We start from the raw sequence: 21,574 nt of genomic DNA, 5'->3' as shown, positions 1-21,574 counted from the left end.
CTAAATGCACCAAGACACAGCACCCACAGAAGGTCAGTGTACTGTAAGGCCCTCAAAGGAAACGGTATCTTTCACTATCAATTTTAACACAGCAGTCAGATTGCAAATTAACAGTATAGATTATTGCGCATACATTCCAAATAACCCCTAGGCTACGTTGAAATATTTACTCCAACAATTGTTATACTTTCGCCAAATGAAGCGATTGTCTCAAGAGCCGCTGTTATCAAGTGGTGCTACAAGATAAATGGAAACAAAAGGGTAGGATATGCTGTCTCTTCACTTGATCTTTTGCGACTGGCATCGTGTTAAGGCATAAGTGTATCGTTACAGCCCTGAAGCACAGCAAAAGCGATGCAAAAACATCTCAAGGGACACGTGACTTTGCTCAGGCCACCAGTTTTGCGAGTAGTTTAGTATGTTTTAGGAAGTACTACACTTTCTAGGAACACTGAATCCTTTCACTACAGGTATCCAGCTTTGCTCAGTTGACAAACAGTGCTAGAACCCAGGATAGTCATTTATATTTAACATGATCTAACAGGGTATGTTTAGCCACTACGTTTTATCCATAGCAGACATGACTTTGGATGTGTCAAAACTCAGCTCTGCCCAGGCAAGGCAAATAATTCAGCCTTCCTGTAAGAATGAGCGATGGACTAATCCAATACATCTTTTATGAAGAAGTCCACAGTAAAACAGCTGACATGGTCTGCCATACCAGTTGGAGAAGGAACAATCTGTTAATTTTGAAGGGTGAAAGACAAATCAAAACCCAGGATTTGAGCCAGTGGCGGTGCCCAGTTTCTTCCAGTAATCCTTGCTGTATTTCCAGAACAATACAAGTGTACACACAGTATTAATTTTATGACATGCACGCCTGTATTTGCACTATTGCTGATCCTTGATAAAAAAAAATGTTTTGGAAGAGACTTCTAAAGTACAGAAAGAGTAAAGTTATCAAAATAGTGATATCAAAATAGATGCAAATTTAGTCCTAGGAGGAGCTAAGCCACATCAGACTAAATGTTTTGTAGCACAAGAAATTCCGCCTTCAATCAAATTAGTCAAACCCACTCCAAGACTACTATCCTAAGAAAACACGGGTTACCCAATCAACTACCATATGGAACGTAACAGTTACTACAAATTGCACTAGCAAATTTATGTAGGTTTCTGGGTGACATTCTGCATTAGTCCAGTATGTCAAACTAATATATATGTATGTTTTTACTTAGGCAGATTTCTTGACGCTTTGTGATTACAGGGTTAGATGACTGATACTTCATATTTGATAGATAACCAATCCTTTAAAAAAAATTGACAGTTTCCTTGACTGAATTCATTAACACTCTTCATAGGCACTACTCTGCTGTAAGCGCAACCCTAAGTCTTCTAATGGATATTTAGAAAATAAGCTCCAGAACTAAGACTGACCTTTATTTCTGATGGGAAGGGTTGTGGCGACATTAGCAGGGGGTTTGTCAGGCTCCTGGGGTGGGACGACCATGGGCAGCGCCTGCACTGGTACACGAGGAGCCTAAAATGTTGGATACTAATAGATTATTTTCCTCATACTCTAATCTAGTGATAGTTCAATAGAAGGTAAACAAAACCTGTTAGAAAAGCAGACTTTCATGGTAACTAATAACATTTCATACGTTTTAAATATGCTGAGTTCAATAGTTAACCATTTGAGATCGCCTGACCTCCATATGCTTGGCATTCTTCACCTAGGAAATAACTTGCCAAAGATGATTCATCTCTGTACCGTACAGTGCTAGTGCTATACTCTGCAAAAGAAAATAAAAGCCACAGCCGGCTACAAATATAACTCTGAAGAATAGCCTCATTAAAGCAGACTTCAGTTACTGGCTTTTTACTTGACATTTTTTCAATAATCTTTACAGAATAGGAAAAATAAAGGACTACACGGCGATGCTCAGAGGATCTTCGTTTTCACAACAACTCAGATTTTCAAAATTGACCTACAGTTCAGCACTAGATGAAATGACATGATTGACTTCTCTTCTTTCAACTTTGAAAGAACTACAACACACACACACAAAGCCCCACAAAACAGACCGTCAGCCGTTAAATCTTACCCTATTTAAATCATGGGATGGTGGGGTCAGCTGAGTAGCATCAGGTGGAGGAGCAGAAAGCAAGTTGTTGGGGTAGTCTAGAAGGTAACAAACCACACTGGTATGACCACCCTTTGCTGCCTCTATTAACATCGTTGATCCATCCTAAAAAGGCAAAAATCACACTATTAGAAAAACACGATAATGCTGAAATGTTTTGAGAGATACAACAGTATATATTCAGACTTCTTAATATTCCACCTGCAGCAAGTCCACAACTGAACTTAAAAAACAGTTGTTTTTTTTTCCTTCTTTTTCCTCAACTGTAACTGGAGCTCAGCCTTCAGATTCATGCTAATTAACAGGTCTGTGCTCCTCCATACACCAACTCCTACAAACACGTTACTGAACATAATGCCTGCTTGTGGTTTTCACTGAAATACCTGCCCTTTGATCTTACTGATATCATGACGTGTTGGGTCAGTTGCAGAGAATACAGAAGTAAATTCTCTTGCATATCTTCAGCTATAAGATGAATGGAAGACTACGTCAGAGAAGAAGATAGTTGAGTTACAAACCTTCAGTCTGTGTGTAGGATCAGCACCATGAGCTAGCAGTAACTCCACAACTGCCAAATGACCTCCAGCACAGGCCAGTGACAATACTGTATGATCGTTGTTAGCAGTGGTCCTATTCACATTTGCTCCTTCAAAAACAGAGAGAAAAGATTATTTAAAAAAAAAAAAGACTTCAATTGGTTCTCCTCTACCAAAAGAGAATGGATACCAAGTTTGCCGCCTTCTTAAGCACAAAAATACCGTCTTTGGCTGCAGTTTTGCAACTGCTATATAAAATTCAAGTCAAACTCTATTTTAGAAGCCCATTTAACCTGTCACAGTCACCAAATTCAACATCTCAGTCTTGTCAGGTAGAATTTGACCCTAAGCATATGTGCCTCCAAGAATAACAGAAACACTACCTGCACTAACACTCCAAGCCCATTGTCCTAACTGGTATGTTAGCTCATACCAACCTTCACACAGTAGGCAAACCTATTCCTTTTAAGTTTGCTACCAGTTTTTTATAGAGTGGTATCTTTCTCTAGAAATGATTCAACACATGGATCTTAGCTGGCTGCCAGCAAGCAGATTACCAGTTGCAGCTCTGCTTTTTTCCTTTACAGAGAAAAAACTACATCATACAGGTAACTTCAGCCTAGTCCTGCTCCACACTAGGAAGCTAAGAGAAATATCATTCAGCTGGTAAGAAAGGAAAAAAAAAAACAGTTCTGAGCTCTGTATGCACACTACATGCCCAGTGGCATAAGGCTGCAGCTGATAGTTCCGACAACATGGAACAAGTTATAATCAAGATGCTGAAACAAACAGGTGCTTGAAATTGAACTTCTGAACAAGACAGTGCTCAAGAGTTGTACCACGAACATAGCAACACCCAGTAAATGCTACAGTTGTACTAGTTGCTTTTACTAGCAATTAGTGAGTGGAATATAACTGTTCTGAAAAGTTGCTGAAGTTTCCACTAATCTCACCTGAAACCAGAGGTGATTGTTAAGAGCCTAGTTTAAGGATCACTGAACTACTTTAAAATATTTCAACCAAATCTAAATTAAACTACTACTGATGTTATGTCCCTAACTCAGAGCATCTCTAAGAGCCAAAATCAAAAGCCTTTACACAAACTTACCTTTGCTAATCAAAAACTGAACAGTGCAAACGTGACCTGCCCTTGCAGCTTTCATGAGAGGAGTTCTTCCACCTTCTGATTCATGCTCCTAGAACAGATAAATAAAGACTTAGAATTCAGGAATCACAAGAAGCACATCTAAAAGGACATAATCCAACCGTTTGCTTTTTTAATTGGAAAACATCAGATGTGGAAGATTCCTTTTCAGTGCTTGACAGTCTACAAACATCAAATTTCAAACAGCACAGCATTTAAGTATATCTTGCCAACAAATGCGAACATCTACCTACCTTTGTACAGGTTTAAGATGCCTGGATAAGAAGTATTCAAAGCACGTGCTGGTGATTATAGATTAAAAAATAATTTTGTCAGGCTTAACTGCACTTTTCGGTAACTTACTTGTGCACAAACCTGGTGTAAAAATCAACTGACCTTCATTATCTTAATTCCACTATGGTATACCAAATAGATCACATCAGAACTGTCAACTGCTGCTTAAGTAACAGAACAAGTTTGCAAATGCAAGTCTTAAACCATAATCAGCTCACCAATTCCTAGCTTAGTACATTTCAGCACTGCAGAAGACAGAAAAACAGAATCCTCAACTTTGCTGTACAAGCAACCTTGAAGGGTTTAGAAATGCTTTAAGAATTAACTGCCAAAGTTTTTGATATGACCTACACACTTCTAGGCAACAAAACAGCCTCGTATCTGTTAGAAAGCTATCATCAGTTCTTGCTTAGTTGAAAGTAAAAAGGTCAAAAACCAGTATAAATCCAATTAAAACAATTAACACTCAACAGCAAGTTTTCAGCAGTGAACGTGAAACAAAACACACGTCATTAATTACGGTATTTCCTACTTATAATTTCTAAATAAAATAATGACTTACCAGATCTGCACCTGCCTGAAGTAAGACATCTGCTACATCAGTATGGCCATTTTCACACGCATATGTCAGTGCTGTGTCACCTGTTGCTGTTGTTGCATGCACATTAGCCCCTGAAGCAGTATTAATGAGCATGTAAGCTTTATGGAGTTCATAACAGAAAATATGCAAGTATCTTAATAATCTTCTATAAGATCAGGTAGCAAACAATTTTCTCCTTTCAGTACAACATCTACAATGTTATTAAATAACTTAACAATACTCTAGGGGAAAAAAAAAAACACCACCCAAAACCCAGAACTTAAGTTCCCAGAAAACTTAGATAAACTCAAGTCTATAAAAGCTAAATTAGGGTCCAACTAGTACATTATTTACAATTCCACAAACCTTTGCAACCAACTTCAATAAGCTGCTAATCAAAGTGTAACCAATTTGGGGACACTTTTTTTTTTAAGGTTACATTAAGTTTCTGCAAAAGGACTAACAAAATTACTCCATACCTGCAGCTAATAAATATTTAACCAGCTCCAAGTGACCCTCCTGAGCAGCCTCCATCAAAGGTGTTGAACAACCAAGTTCTATATCAGCTCCTGCTTTAATAAGAAAATCGGCAACCTCCAAAAAACCTCCACAGCAAGCCAGAGTGAGAGCGGTTTCTTGTGTCTCCTCTGTTTGAGCATTGATGTTAGCTCCTTCAAGAAAATAAACACATATCAGAAAATACTGATTTTTGAAAGCAATATCAGCATATTAAGCTATTTATTGTTGCACAAGGTATCAGTTTATATCTCATTTCTACAGCTTCAGAAGAAGTATGATTTTAGAAGTATCCTTCTAAAATCATAATACATCAAATCTCAGTTTCCTCTAACTAGTCGGGGATCCCCTCTGAGAACTCAAAAGCGCTTCTCCACAGCTTTTCAGTAATAAAACATTATCGAGATATGCCAAGGATATCATGCAGAGTGCAAGTTACCCACATTAGCCCTTCAGTATAAAATACCTGTCTGAAAAATGCAAAGCTGCTCTGAAGAACAGTTCAGGATGACCACTTACCAAACAAAAGTATAACAAAGAGTATTTTGCTAAAGAACTGCTCAAAAAGAGGGTGATGGGTTGTTCAGAAAGGAACCAATATAACTGTAATGTATTTAAAAAAAACAAGGAGACACATGCCTACTGAATGTAGTTAACGGAAGGCACTTCAATAGTTACCTTGACCAAGTAGTAGTGCCACCATCTCTTCATGGCCTTCTCTAGCTGCTTCCATCAGCGGTGTGTATCCTTCATCATTCACCTCTTCCAAGTTAGCTCCACGTTCAATCAGCAAAGCTGCCAGTTCAACATGCCCACCACAGGCTGCTAAAGTTAACGGAGACTCGAAAGAGTCAGCAGGCATGTTCACCTGAGCTCCACTATCAAGAAGTAATCTTGCCACTTCCACATGGCCGTCCTACGAAGAGGAAAAAAACCAAAACAGTTTAAGAACTCGTAACAAAAAGAAACTTGCTGTTCTTTTTCAAAGCCTAAAGAACTCACCATCTAAACTCCATCAAATGACACATAAGAGCAACAAGTAAGGAAGTCCAAAAATATAACAAAACTTCCTTACAGTTTTTCTTAAATATTTGGATAAAGGCTAAAGGTCCACTGTTAAACAGGTAACTGGAAGAACTTCAGGAACGCTTTTATTGGATGTGCGCTGTTCAAAAACAGCATCAGTATACACATACCAAGCTTTCCAACTTGCAGACTGGCTGACTTCACAGAAGACATACGAGTTCAAGTGTTTGCTATCACTTTAGTCAGAGGGAAAAAAACAGCCCAGCAAGCTTGACAGTATTTTAAAAGCATACCTCCTCCACACGAACAATACCAAGATGCTGTAACACCTAGTATTTGTCTTCACTGAACAATGCAGACAGAACTGAAGACTGTCAAATTTATGCAAGGAGCAAAAATTTTAGGAAATAAGCTACCACCAAAGTGCATTTATGTTCTTTCAACAAATTTACTACTAATGAGGCAAAGCAGTGTATTAAATGAGAGCATTAAGAGAATCCAATCAATCTATTTACTTGGACAGGAGAACAGGCTGCAATGTTCTTCTAAAAGACTACAAAGCCTTTAATACATTGTCAACAGGTCACAACGTCAAGGCTCCACGCTTCAGCAAGAACAGGGAACTTAGATTCAACATGCAGTTGCATTATTTGTTATGCAGTCTATTTTCATTTCAACACATCAGAAACACAGTTGGTCCTCATCTCTATGAAGACTGCTAGCACCTCAGAATATTTACCGATTCCCAGCATTTGGGGAGGGAGATGAAAGAAAGGGCATGGCCTAAGTTAAACAATTTTGCTTCCTTACTATCGTAAAAAGCCATGCGCAACTACACTGCTTGTCTCTTGGCACCTGCAGAACTATTGCACTTCCTGCTTGATTTTAGAGCAGTCAGGACTTGTTTAGTCTTTTCCCTTAGAGGGAGAAAGCAAGACCATTTGTCAGGAGTTCCTCCTAGATCACAAGAGCCACCTCAAACTATGGCTTTCCCTTGGCAGCAGTCTTGAGGTACTGTTAAGTTGTAAAACTGGTTACCCAAACGGAGCTCCTGCATTTGCTTGCTTGCTTCCTTCGGATAACAAAGAAAAAAAAGATTTGAGCATATGATCTTTGTCATATTTCTAGCACACCTAGGTTCAGGAACTTGAAGTGACTTTCCAGCTGTATGCTTACATTGAAATCCTGACAATGACATATCAAAATGCCATTAAAATCTGATTTTATTTATAACAGAGACTAATCAGCTTGGTCACTGTAGTCCAACAGCAGAAAATCTCCACATTGGTTTTCTCCAGAAGGAAGTTATGATCATTCAAGCCTGGAGTAACCAGGCAGGGAAAAGCCTGATAGACAGAACACAGGAGGGTAGCATAAAAAAAGCAGCTGCTTACCACAAACACAAGGCTCTCTTGAGGTTGTCATTGACAAGGTAAGTACATTCTGAACTCAGATTAACTATTAAGCAGCAGCCAATTGAAGCCATTGACATCCTCACCAAGAAACAGCAAACCAAAGCCATCATTACCGTCAAGAAGCTAGAAACCATAACCTTAAAAGCTGTTTCCCAGACAAAATACAAAATTGCATCTGACACATTCCAACCTCTTTATCTGAAGCATTTTATACCATATCATTTCCAGGGAGCACAGCAGAGTTTTGTCTCAGAAAAAGATCTAGGCCATTAACTAGGACATATTCACTTTTTTTTTTCTACATTAAGTGACAACATTATTTCAGGGAAAACCTCCAAAACTCCACAAAGATTCTTTCCTTGAGGAAATACAGGGATGGTGCAGAATAACTCACTAATCATTATAGACTGATTTAGCTCAAGCATGGCAAACAGCAATATAAGAGTATGCTTCTAAGTTTTGTACATGGACTGGGCAGTCTTGAAAATAACTGCTGGTGATTAACCACACAAGGGACTTTTATCTCTGTTTTAACAAACTTTGCAACAGGATGGTGCTGTTCAGCTCTTCTAAAATATGTTTAAAACACCTAGTAAGTGTTATTTGATTACAAAACATTGTCTGATGAATCTGCACAAGTGTACCAGGCACATTTTGAAGATCAACCGGTGTGGGCAATCAGTACTCGTACCTTACTGGAGAAAATTACATTACTTCAGTAAGAGGAAGCCCAAACTAGACAAACCTGCTTTTTGCTCCCACGAGGCAAGTCACATTGCTTAACAACTCATTTGCATTAAACCACTACTGCTGTGTATAAAAAAAGCTGTTGGACAGAAGTCTTCCTGAATGCTTTGTAGGACAAGGTTCACGCAGTCTCTTAGGCCTGTATGTAAATGCTGTGCCACAGATAAATTCGCTAACATATACTCAATTCAGTGCTATCCTAAAGGGCAGTTTTCTTGCATTACTGGAGGAAAAGCATGCCGAGATGAGAAGCCTCTGCTGTATTTCAGACTGCAAACTTTTTAAATATTGCCACAGACAGCTGCTCCTTCTGAAGCAAAACCGAAGATCCTGGTAACATCAACCATCTCTCAGTCAATTAATTCTGAGAATGTGTGGAAATGCCCACTTAGGAAATATTTCCGGAGGAAAGATGGGACACCAAGAAGTTTTCCTATTGCTTAGGAAGAAATGGGTCCCAACATTTCTTTGAGTCCAATGCATGTGTTAGTCTGTTGGTGGAGGAACATGGGGAAAGGAGTAAAACAAAGCAAGGAAAGCTCGCTCCACAGCTCCACAAAGTAGCAGTGTTCCCTGCAGTCTGCCAAGCTCTCTTGATGAAAGACTACTGCAAACAAGATTATTTTATTGCCGTCTTCTAGGGAACTAACTGCAAGCACAGAATCCATAACTATATGGCACACTTATTAATATTTCAGATTAAGAAAGAATAGCTGAAGTCCTGTTTATCTGCATGCCTTGCTTTCTAATGACTTCTTGAGAACTGCCACTGTTAATGATCTCCCTATTTGCAGTCATTAACTTCTTTCAACAGACAACAGTGGCTGAATTTAGAATCATTACTGTTGTTATTTCAGGAAAGGGAAGACTACTAAGTTAAGTTTCTAAGAAGCATTTGTGGCAGTCCTCTATGGTCACAGTCACAAGATACTACACAAGGCTTGTGACAAAAAACAAAAAACAAAACAACACAACCCACGACAAATCTAGCTAGAGGTGAAAATAAGAAAGTAATTAAGGAGGCAAGTTTTAAGTTTTATGTTGAAATTGTACATACTGATGAAGAATTACTAAAACATATGCATAAACCATTAACAAAATTTCTGACCTAAGCATGCTGTAGCTACAAACCCTAAATAGAAAAGGAAACCTCTACAACAAAGGTTTCTTCAAAGCCTCAAAGGCATTCACAGATACTTATTTTAACTAAATACAATAAAAATTAAGGTGGGGAGAGCCTAGTTCTGTTCTTTTTTGTTTTATTTTCCTTCTCTCCACCAAAAGAGGTTCCAATTCACATGTAGTTCTAGAAATGAAAACTGGTATTTGGCTGAATTTCTCATTGTGCTAATCCTGCCAACCCTTGGTATTAAACAGTATAGGGCTAACTCATACCAATGTACTCACTTCTCTGAAAGGGGGCACAACAAAGCCTGAACTGTTGGTGCAGAAAAAAGGAATCAAGGAGCACAGTTACGCAGAAGTAAACTCCAAAGGAAAAAGCAAAAGGAATTGAAACCTCAACCTGAGGCCATATGTAGCAGTAAATGGATTTCCAGTAAGATATGCACTTTAAAGGTGATGCAGATAAACCAGAGTTACATACGTGGTTCAACCTTATGAGTACCTCAAACAAAAACACCATATAAAGACTGCAATTTAACAAGTTTTCTTCACCACAAAAGCTTGGAATAATGTTAAATCAAGCATCAATTTTGCAATTTCAGCATTGAGATGTACCCATACATAACCTTTTCAAGTGAAAGTTAAACCAATATTTGTTACACCACAAGAAACCAAAAATCAGATTTCTTCTCAGTCTTATTAAATTTTATAAAAAGGTAATCTCTTTTATGCTGTCATTTTACAATTACCTCAGATTAACAGACCAGCAACATGGAAGTATTTTTCTTAATTAAGTTTCTTAACAATTTCCCCTTCTGTTTTCTAGTTGTTCCCCACACAGCCTCTGGAGCTGTGTTTTCAAGGAGCAAGGTCAGCCCTAGGGTCCCCAGCATAAGGACATGAACTTCCTGGATGGCCACAAAAACAATCAGTAGGCTGAAGCACCTCTCCTATGCACACAGGCTGAAGGAGTTGGGGTTTTTCAGCTTGGAGGAGAGAAGAATTGAAGGATACCTTATAATGGTCTTCCAGTACCCAAAGAGGGCCTACAGAAGAGCTGAGAAGGGACTCTGTCAGGGATTGTAGTGATAGGACAAGGAGTTTTAAATCAAAGTATGATAGATTTAGATTGCTGAGAAGAAATTCTTCACCACAAGGGTGGTGAGGAACTGGCACATGTTGCCTAGAGAAGCTGCGGATGCCCATCCCTGGAAGTGTTCATGGTCAGGCTTTGGGCAGCCTGGGCTGGTGGGAGGTGTCCCTGCCCCATAGCAGGTGCTGGGACCTAGGTGGTCTTTAAGATCCTTTCCAGTTCAAACTATTCTGGGATTCTATGATAAGTGACTGGGTGAATCATACTGAAACAAGTCCCACACACACCCCTAAACATAACCACCAACATGGGAAGATGAAAACTTGGCTTACAAACTCCTTAAACATGCCTAGGTATGTTAAATGCTTCCAATAGCCAGGTTACAACCACATTCATCACCCATATTTAGTGAATACTGTAATAGTCAAAAGCATTTCAACAGCCACTCTCAATCTTCTTTAAGTTACTTCATTTGGAGATGGCTGTAAAAAGCATTTCTACATTGTATGCTCAGAGTTGCTGTCCCAGAAACTGACAGAATTAGCATTTAAAAACTATGTTTTCTTTAAATACTTAACTGGTGTTTACGTCTGGCTATCTCTCAACTCATGAATTCCTCTGAACTGAGGTCACAAAAGTATCTCTTATCAAACCAGCCCTACATGATTATTATTGGACAAAAAGCCAAAAGTAACTGACATAACACAAAGGCAGACACAGCCTACAGAAGCTGCTTCAGGACAAGCAGAGCCTTACTTGCTGACTCCTACCACTTCAGGAAAAAAAAAACGTGACATAACATAAACCTTGTTATTGAAAGAATGGGTTAATATCTCTCTCTCACTGTCTCAAGAAATTAACTATTTTGTCAGCCCTGGGAGCAAAAATTTTCATTTTACTGTTTTAGGAAGTACCATTTTTCCACTATGATTTTTTTTTTTCCCATTTTTGCTTCATTGTGTAACAAAAATTCGTGACATACAGAGAATCAAAATATCACACAGTTGGATTTGATACCAAAAGAGGCCAAAAGGAATCACTTTGTTCATCTCCTGCAAGTGAGAAGACAATACATATGCCTCGCAGATTAAGTCATGCATCTCTTACCATGCAAGCCTCCATCAGAGCAGTGTGCATTTCATCTGTCTTGTGTTCCTGGTCTGCACCAGCTTCCAACAGGAACCTCACCATTTCTAGATGGCCTGTACAGAGAAAGTACTTAACAGTTACAAACTACTTTCAGCAGGTACATTTCACAACTGTCATAGAGAAGGTCTAGCATAATATAATTAAGGTAGCAAAAGGCTATGTTACAAGAAAAAAATGTCAGTAAAACTGTCTCAGTAGGCAAGTTCATATCTACAGGTTTAACAACTGCAGAAGCCCAATAGCATACTCACTATAAATACCATCCGATTCACTTAGTGGCTTAAATCATGTCTGTATTGTATGCATTCCTTGAGGTGACATTAGAGCCCAGCAGTGCAAACATCAGGTTTACCAGGGTGATTTATTATGTCTGAAGACCTTACACTTATTTTTTTTCAACTACAGAATGACAGCCTTTTGTTTGGTTGACAGATTTTTCTGCTTCTTCCTGCTCAGCACTAGGGATATAGGGTTCCTGTGGTTATAAATGGTATTGTAAACAGCCCCTGAGCTCCTATCAATGCTTAGGCCACAAAACAAAGCAGATGGACCTTCACGCTGAAATTTGTACAATTTGACCACCTATAGAAAACCTCCAACTACAAAGGCACTTAAAAGCTTTTGGAAGCTATTTACTCTCTACCACTCCATTAATTCACGGCTATAGCTTCCCAAGTTCTGGAGGTACGTCAAGTCCAGTCAACTCCACTATACAGTTATGATTCACTCAAGAAGCAAACATAAAACCAAGCCAGAAAAAAGCTGCTTTGTAACTCAACATGAATAAAGCTAAATCTTAACACTAGGAATACACCTAGCAACAACACGAAGCACACAGATACTGCCCAAAATGAGGCTACAGTTGTTTTCCACCCTTCCCCCTTTATTTGGGAGAAGCTAGTAACTTTCTTGGTCTCAAATACCCGAAATCATTCTACTACAGGAAGCAAGCAACATATAAAAAAAAAAAGAGTACCATGTTTCTACTTCCTAAACATGTGATTTGGAGTAACACAAATTCAAGAGATACTGACAGAACATATGTGGATAAGGGGAAATTTTTAGATTTTTATTTATTTATTTTTTTAAAACTCAGCTTTCCAAGCTCACCTCAGGATTCAGGGCCCAGACTTACTTCTTCAGGGAGTGGATAGTTTGGGTTCCCAATGCTCTTTCAAATAGAGCCTTTGCCCTGATAATCATCACAAAGACAACTACCAGGGCTTGTGAAGGTGTTCGGTAACACTGCACCAGGAGTGTTCAAGGCAGAAAAACCTACTGTGATGCCAGAGCAAGTATCTCTGTTACAAATATCAATTATTCTATGATTCCAAGAGCCATTCCAATAGCTCTAATAAAACATATACTAAATGACTATTACAACAACTGCTCTGTTTGAACAGATCTGGCTTTTTAATAAAACATTTTTGTCTCTTGCTCAGATGATGCAAGATAGCTGCCTAATACTCCAAAGAAGGCAGGAAAGTCCTGGTGCCTAAGCATTGACACCGAAAAGGCAAAGCCCCAGATTCTGCATGTTTTATAAGTGCTATGTCCTTCAAATTATTTGGCATTTCTGTACCTAAGCAGACGTATCTTGTAAAACAGATAAACTTTATCATACTCATTACATAAAGTTTATCATACTCATTCTATGAAGAATTAATTTCTTGCTTCAGAATTAATTTAACTAAGAGAAAAATATTTCAAAGCATTACAGGACTCAAACAGAAGTTTTGTATCTTAGTACTTACAGTCTCCATGCTGAGGATCATTTTACATATGGTACCCATGTGCTATGCAGTATTTAAGCCAGGATAAAAGTCTAAGTGTCTATTCATAGCCTTTAAATTAATTTCATAACAGACAACAAGGCTGAATAAATACATATTTGTCAAGACTTTACACACCTAAGCAAAGGCCTTGGTACTATACCTTTGTAACAAGCCAGTGTAAGTGCGCTCTCCTTAAATTCATTGGAATGCGTATTTATGCCTGCGCCGTTTTCTAACAGCACTCTGGCCACTTCCACATGGCCGGCACTTCCTGCTTCCATCAGGGGAGTGTGACCATTTTCGTTATGGTCCTCAATACTAGCACCTGATTCCAGCAGTACTTTCACAACATCTACGTAGCCTCCAGCACAGGCATATGTAAGGGCTGTATTGCCTAGAGGCAGAAGAGAAAAAAAGTTTTAAAAAACACAACATCAAATTTGACAATTTCTACTGGGAACCTGGTGCTCCACTTTACCGCTTTTACTGAGTTAACTACCATAAAAAATAAAGGGCGAAAAAGCAGTAACTACAAAACACAACTCAGTGCTGACAAGCTGAAGATCTAAACGTGCCTGGTAACAGTACTGATACAATTCTCCTCCTATTTTTCTCCTGGTTAATCCCAGCTTGCACCACAAAATCCCACCACCCTTCCTGCTAATCAGCAGGGACATACCACACTGTTAGAGCAGGAAAACAACAAAGCAGTATTACTACTTAGAACTACTTCACTAAAAAACCTCCACATGCACATCTTCTCACATCCTAACCTGCCTCATCATTTACAGTCGATCTCTCCAATTAACAGCTGCATTAACTAGGAAAGTTTCTTAAAGCAATTTGGTCACAAACAGAAATGCCTCCCAAACTGCCAAGGAACATGCAAAAAAGGCCATCTTCTCATGCTTACTCTCTTCCCTAGGTTAACTAGACCTGCCACCAAATTATTTTCTCAGTACACCAACCCTGCAAATGCAAATACCTGTCAGCTAGTAATAGACTTAATCCACTTATGTCCACAACCAACTACTGTCTTATAGCTACACAGAAAAATACATGAGCCAAACTGTGAAACCTAGAGGAAGAGATCTCCTTGGAAGAGCTATGCTCAGCTGAGAGCCATTCTTACCAAGCTTGCACATCAAGTTCCCACAAGCCACAAGTCTCAGCCTTCCAATTGTTTTCAGCAAGCTCTATCACTTAGTTACCTGTTGATGACTGTGCATTCACATCAGCACCATGAGCTAGCAGCAACTTGACGATTTTGACATGCCCGCCATTAGCAGCGGCCATTAGAGGCGTTATGTCTCCCTTAATACCTCGGTCTTCTACATTAGCATGCATCGCCAGAAGAACCTGTGAACAGAAGGATGATCAACAGCCTTGTTAGGTGACAAACCAGAACGTTGAGATGGTTAAAATGCTACACAAAGACACCTTCATGAACAGTTTTGTGTCAGACACTTGAAAAATATGCACAAGGAATCCATCAGCAACACACAGTTTGTGGGCAACTCCTCATTTGTCATTTAACTGACATATTCTAGTACTTTAACACCGCCTTCGGGTGCACAAGTTAAAAAAACATCAATTCAATAACTACCTATTATGATATGAGATATACAGAAAACAGCCACAAAACCTACCTGTGCAAGCTCATAATATCCTGCTGAACAGGCTAAACAAAGGAGGCTTTCCCCTTCTTCTGTGTGCTCATTCACACTTCGTCCTTCGATTAGCAACTTCCGCACAGCATTTACATCGCCTTCTGAACAAGCCTCTGCCAAGCTGCGGCTAACAAAATAAAAAGCATTAAGAAGTAAAAATGGACCACGCATGAAACACTTGGTCTACATACAGAACAAAAAGCCCCACATGCCATGAGGACACAGAATGACCTAAAAACCATTGTCAACCATTGTTAAAGAGTTGGCATTTTTACACTTGAAGTTTTCCAAGCAACTTATCTTAAAACTCAACATGTACTCAACCACTCCTGTTACTCATTTCTAGCACAAGATTACAACAAGAAACATATGAAGAATGACCACTTTAATTATATTTTGCAAGATGTGCAAGAGCAACAGAAGACATGTTCAGAAAGGACACTGTGCACTCAACACAATGTTATGTCAGTATGAAGCCTTTTTTGCAATCAAATACATGTCTTTGATAGCTAACAACTTGCCCTTTTGAAAGGCTACTACTACGGTACTGGAAACATAACCCTATATTGTTAATTACTACCTATCATACAGTCTCCATCTATGCCGGTTCTGTATTACTGCTTTGAAAACAGGTTTTGTCCCATTCATTCTCTCAAGTAAGGCTCAAAGAAAAGGAGACGTGATTGAAACACAAATACAGTGTCTTTAATTGGGTATTATTTTATGAGTATTCCATTTCATATCTGCAACCACTAATCAGAACTGTATTCACATTTTCCTCTGTCCCAGGAACTAGAGGACAGGGAAATGATTAGTCTTATTGTACTTTCTTTTCAGCACTGTTGATGAAACTAAAGCAGATCACCTCCAATGTTCTTCACCTACAACATAATGAAATGCCTTGACTTTCAAACAACAACCAAGCATTTCACTTTTGGCCCGAACTCAGACCTGCAGGAAGAGGTAATTTTCTCCTGGTTTAGTAAGCCAAAAGTCAGAGAACTTTTGGTTTCCAGATCCCTTACATTTCTTCACTTCTGTTTCAGTTAAAAAAATAATTTACTGAATACTTATTTTGAATTATTCTAATACTGTGCTCCATATACGGTATGTGTATTCTAGAAGTTACTGCTTTGTAAGAATTAAAATTCTATTCTGGTCCAAATAATTCCATCGTTAATAATAAATCCAGATCTATTTGATTTGGTCGGCCTCATCCCACCCACCAACTTTTAATCTCTTGTCCACTTTGCAAGCTGCATCAAAAAAGAACTGACAAAAGGCAATACAAAAATAACGTAGTTTACAGGAACTTCTGCAAGCCTCGCTACTCAACATCAATATGAGCAATTCTTAAAACACGAACTTTAAAAGTGGAGTGGATTTAAAAAAAAACAAACAACAACAAGGACCAACCTGTGCATCTTACCCAGGACTCCTATTTCATTTGTGCCACCAGAATATACATACACTAACATAGAGAAATATTTCTGAAACACGTACTGTGCACCACATTTTACACATTTATTTTTTATTTCTGACATCCCCCATCCTAGCAATAGCTTTGGCAACCATGCTGTTAGCAGCTTTTTGGGGTAGCCGGGGACAGGAACAAACACACAGAATAGAAGCAGACACAAAAAGAAAATATTCTACCCATCTTCGTGTGTCCAGGTGAGCACATCACAAAATGTTTCTTCTGGGTTACTCAGTATACAAAGAATAACCTGCCAACTAGCAAAGCAGATGTGTACTAGCAGTCTGTTTCTGTTGCATTGAACCTTAACAAGTGCCTAGAAGGGAACCAGCTTTTACTTTTCCCTCAAACATTCACTAAAACTAAAAAACACTGAAAGCCAGGAAGCTGCCTCAAAAAGCTGAGCCTTTCTGGCTGGGGCTCTGTCCAAGGTCCTATGCAACAGCAGAAAGCTGAAGGCTCAAGTCTCTCAAGACTGCTTTCCTTCCACCACAGTTGAAAAGGAGAGCTCAGAAGTTGTGATTTTTTTTTTTTATTATTTTTTTTTGGGAGGGGGAGGGGGATATTTGGGGATTCAGTATTTTTCAAAGCCGCAGGTTACTTACAAGCTTCGGGATTTTGTTTCTACTATTGGTCAAGTAAAAGACGTTTACTTGAAGAATGATTGTTGAATTCTAACCTATACTAATTGCTTCACTACCCAGTACAGGAACTGACACTGCAGGTATACTTAACAGGAGAGAATCACAGATGACAACTTGGCACTGGTTCCATTTGAGTTTCATCATCTCATAGTCCAAAAGTACACAGGGAAAAAACCCACATCTAAGTAGCAAACAACTAAAAACTGGATGGTATAGAAAACACAGCTTACTTGTCCGTCTGCCCTGCATTTGCTGTGCTTTCTGCTCTCATCCGGGTAAGTGCAGCAGCAGCTTCATCCAACGCGCAGCTCACTGAAGAAGTCAGTCTGCGAAGCACCTCAGGATCTGCAAACGCTTTACCATCAGCAGTCGACAGTTTACCTATTCCTTCCATTCCAATTTACAACAGGTTGGTACACATGCCAGAAAAGAAGTAAATGGACAAGTTGAGGTTGAACCTTTTAGATCTCTTGAGTAAAGCATTCCAAGTATAATGAACTACAGCTTCCAAAAAAGGATCAACTGTTCACAATGTTAATTTGAAAGCTGTGCTCAGATGAGATGCACGAGTGAAGCCCTCAAAGCCACAGAACACGTTATTTAACTATTCACAACTACTCAGTATATGCAACCAGCAATGCTTTTTGTGCACTAATTATTACAAAACAAAGCCTCATTGAGCAATTCAGTTTTTGACAGAAGTCTGCAAGCCAAGGGCGGGTGTCAGTTTTTTGGCTTTCAGAAATCCAAATTTGGAGGAATCCTATCAGAGGCACAGCCTTTACATGAAATTCATTTTTTACTTTTCAAAGATTCAGAGGATTTTAATGAATTCCTTTCTTTTCCCTGATGTGCACAACCTTGCCACGTTCATGCTGCGTTGCATCCTGAATATATATCATGCTCGTATGGATTAGACTTACGCAAGCAGTTCCAGTATGGTCTCATGTATCAGGGCTTTGGGATTAAACCTGTATGGGACACGAGTACTTACCTGCAGCTTCAAGTAAAGCTTCTAATCTTGCCTGGGTTTCTGGATCTACTGTTCTTAGGTCAGCACCATCGGCAGTACTTGACAAAAGCAATTTGGAAGCAGTTTCCAACATAGGGTTTTCGAGATCTTCCTGATCCAAGATGAAGGATTCAACCTGAAAAAATAACAGATGTAGTTTAAGAGTAACTACTGACCAAATTCTAATAAATACAACAAAAATATAGGTACAATCATCATCACTTCTGTGTTTGCTTTTTAAATACTACGTTAGCCAAACCTGAGTTGACTTAGAGTATTCTTCCTCAGAGAAAGCAATGAGGTTTTCCAAAATCTCATACAAAGAGCTTATCTTTTGTCTCCTTGCCCATTTGCTCTGTGACTAAAAGCCACAATACACTAGGAAACTGGCTTCACACCTCTACATTGCACTCAACAAGCTTTAAGTACAACTTTATACAACAAGGGAAATGTCAAAGACTAGATATGACTCCAGAAGTCCCACAGGTGTAACTGTCATGAGTTTCTTCTCTAAACAGTATGTTTTTCACCTCCCCATAGCACAAGGAATATACTGAAGGAAGACAGAATTATTTCACAAAACCCGGTTACCTTCCAAAGATGTGACCTACACCCACACAGCATTCAATTCTATCAGCAGAACTGATAGAAATGATACCAGAAAAATTAACTATCATTGCTATTTTCAAGTTATCTGTTTTCTTCTGACCAGCAGAAAAATTCTCTCTGGTATTTCAGTCTCCTAAACCACCATTAAAAAAAGGGGCCAGCAATTGCAGCCTTCACTGCCTGTTGAAGAAAGACCACAGTCAAATAGTTCAGCAAAGACATTCCTCCAGAAGTTCCATCAACACACCCTGAAGTCTATTAACTAGTGATCAAACCATTTATTAGACTATCAAGACCATGTTAACACACGCCAGAGCTCAAAAGCCTCTGCTTCTTCCACAACCAAAGAATCCAAGTAGATGCAAGTCTGCCAGGCAAATAAACCACCTGTCAGCCACCCATATATCACTGAAGACTCCAAATGTCTCAGGGTAAAAGCAGTAATACACTTCCACGTGGAATACCATTTATCAAGATGGAAATACAATTTATTTGATTCTTATGTTTATGTCTGTCCCCAAAGCTTACCAGCAGTCTCATGAGTGTCATGAGTTCAGATTCCTGCAGATAAACACCCTAAGAATCTAAGGGCAGACAAACCAGCAGAGTAACCAATTCATCTCAGGACTCCTGAGGGGAAGTCCTCCATCCTCCCATCCATTCTTGGGTACAATCAAGGAGCTTACACTGTAACTGGTCCTTCTGCAGCCTGACTCCAGTTCCCTGCTTCTTTTACAAATAGGAGGAAACTAACTTTCTCCAGCCCAGTTCAGTAGAAGTTAAACGCTGCATTCAAAACTTAATAGGATATGACACTAGCACTTTGCTCAAACCTCAACACCTTGCTTGCCTAGGAAGCTAGGCTGAGAACTACTTCCAAAATGGCTTTGTTTAATTTACCACTCAAAAGTTATCGTTGATAAAAAAAATCTCCTGTCAGACAGCTTCTGGTAACATACAAGTATCCATCTTCAAAGCTGGGAACATGGCAAGCTCAAAAGGATGACTTCCAACTTGTGCTTAAAGCAGCATTGATGTGTCAGCAGCTGCTAACAAGAGGACAGCCCTGCAATATTGGACACTGCTTCTCCACGCTCGATTTTCCATGCACCCGGTGCAACTGGATACTCACACATGCTGGTGAAGGCAACTCCCAGTTTCCTCCCCAGTACTACGGAGTAGCCCACTCCTGCCTTGCCAGGTTCCCAAGCTGCTCACTGCCAGCTCTGCTCCACGCATCTCCTTGACCATTTTCCAGGCTGGTTTTGGTTCATCTGAGGACTTGCCATTTGTCTTCTTCCGAAGGACAAAGCTTGCTGCAGCAGCAGGCAGCAAGAGAATGGAACTATTCCGCTGTTCAGAAGCCAAGAGACAGATTTCACCACTGGAAATGCAAATTACCCAGCAGTTGCAAAGATTTTTGGCTCACCCAGCTCTTAAAAAAAGAAAAAAAAAAAAACAACACACAACCTACTTTTTAGACTAACTGAAAAATCTCATCTGAGCAAGATATTTAACAGCTGGTCATGAATCTTGCTACCACTATAAACTATTTGCTAAGACGAGTCAAAACCCCAAAACCTCTCCTGTACTCACATCCTCTCCCTTGACAGCAGGTCTTTCATACAGCTTAGGTTTCAAATGGAAAAAACTTGCCATTTTTCCCTTCCCACTAAGAAAGCAAAAACAGCGTGGTAAAAACAAATAAATCACCTGAACTATAACACAAGGAAAGTGGTGCAAAAAAGCAATCCACCTACAAACTACTGAGCACCAACAAAAGCCCAAGGCACCAGAAGACTTGTCTTGTGGGCTATTTTGGAAAAGGTTTATATTACGCACTCTCATTCAAGCACAATTTCAGAGCTGTGTCTCAAGAAATGCAACTTTATAAATACCTATTTTAGACTATTTCTGACATCGAATACGCCTGGATTTCCTTTTCTAGGAGATCCATCTTGGACCTGTGAATTGCAGAACTTTTCACGAAGCCCGCAGCTACACCTCTCTTTCTCTAATTGCCTTTTATCTTAAGAGTTTTGTTAAATCCACAGTCTTGTTCTCCAGCTTGTTCAACGTGACGCTGCATTCAATACACCATGATAGCAGTAAAAGACTTCTTACCAGGGAAAAACATAACTGCCTTTTGGTAGGAGTGAAAATTCTCTTTCATTTCTGAGAAAATACTGCCTTCCCTACAGACACTACAAACCTAAGACAAAGCATTTCCATTTACCAGCCCAAGTAAACAGACATTTCCTTTTAACAGTCTCCAGATGTATTTTATTTCCCTTAACTAAAAACGTGTAGAAGAGTACACAAATGCTCCACCTCACATATCAGAACAATCAGTCTGGGTTCTCGGTCGGTACTTCTCTAATCAAACAATGCTCTGACATAATCCAATTGTTCAGTCGGTCCCAACAGAAAGGCTTTTACGAGATTTCTCCTTCTCTCAGCCCGCAATAAAACGTTATGTTCTGCACTCGTCCACGTTTGTTGTGCCCATAATCATTTGTATGGAAGTTGATGTTACAGGGAAGAAAAGTACCAAGTTTTGACTGTTTTCCAACAAAACAGACGAGTTTTGATGCATGAAATACAGCCATGACGAGAAA

The 21,574-nt window shown here is 39.3% G+C and overlaps 1 protein-coding gene across 7 annotated transcripts in view; it reads right to left on the bottom strand.

Annotated features, from left to right (window-relative positions):
• Window positions 1-21,574, bottom strand: part of ANKRD17 (ankyrin repeat domain 17) — an 85,618-nt gene that overhangs the window by 30,359 nt on the left and 33,685 nt on the right. For all 7 annotated transcript variants that reach the window (XM_038178083.2, XM_038178082.2, XM_038178081.2 and 4 more), the window contains exons 2-14: window positions 18,330-18,483; window positions 17,566-17,722; window positions 15,194-15,341; window positions 14,756-14,903; window positions 13,705-13,938; window positions 11,728-11,822; window positions 5,893-6,130; window positions 5,178-5,369; window positions 4,681-4,790; window positions 3,789-3,876; window positions 2,663-2,790; window positions 2,106-2,249; window positions 1,438-1,540 (exon numbers count right to left, since the gene is read on the bottom strand). In XM_038178083.2, coding sequence (XP_038034011.1) covers window positions 1,438-1,540; window positions 2,106-2,249; window positions 2,663-2,790; window positions 3,789-3,876; window positions 4,681-4,790; window positions 5,178-5,369; window positions 5,893-6,130; window positions 11,728-11,822; window positions 13,705-13,938; window positions 14,756-14,903; window positions 15,194-15,341; window positions 17,566-17,722; window positions 18,330-18,483 — 1,939 coding nt within the window. The remainder of the gene's footprint in view (window positions 1-1,437; window positions 1,541-2,105; window positions 2,250-2,662; window positions 2,791-3,788; window positions 3,877-4,680; window positions 4,791-5,177; window positions 5,370-5,892; window positions 6,131-11,727; window positions 11,823-13,704; window positions 13,939-14,755; window positions 14,904-15,193; window positions 15,342-17,565; window positions 17,723-18,329; window positions 18,484-21,574) is intronic.

This window comes from Anas platyrhynchos, chromosome 4, assembly GCF_047663525.1.
Source record: "Anas platyrhynchos isolate ZD024472 breed Pekin duck chromosome 4, IASCAAS_PekinDuck_T2T, whole genome shotgun sequence".
Taxonomy (NCBI): domain Eukaryota; kingdom Metazoa; phylum Chordata; class Aves; order Anseriformes; family Anatidae; genus Anas; species Anas platyrhynchos.
The sequence above is the reverse complement of the archived record's forward strand: the minus strand, read 5'-3'. Positions and strand labels throughout refer to the sequence as shown.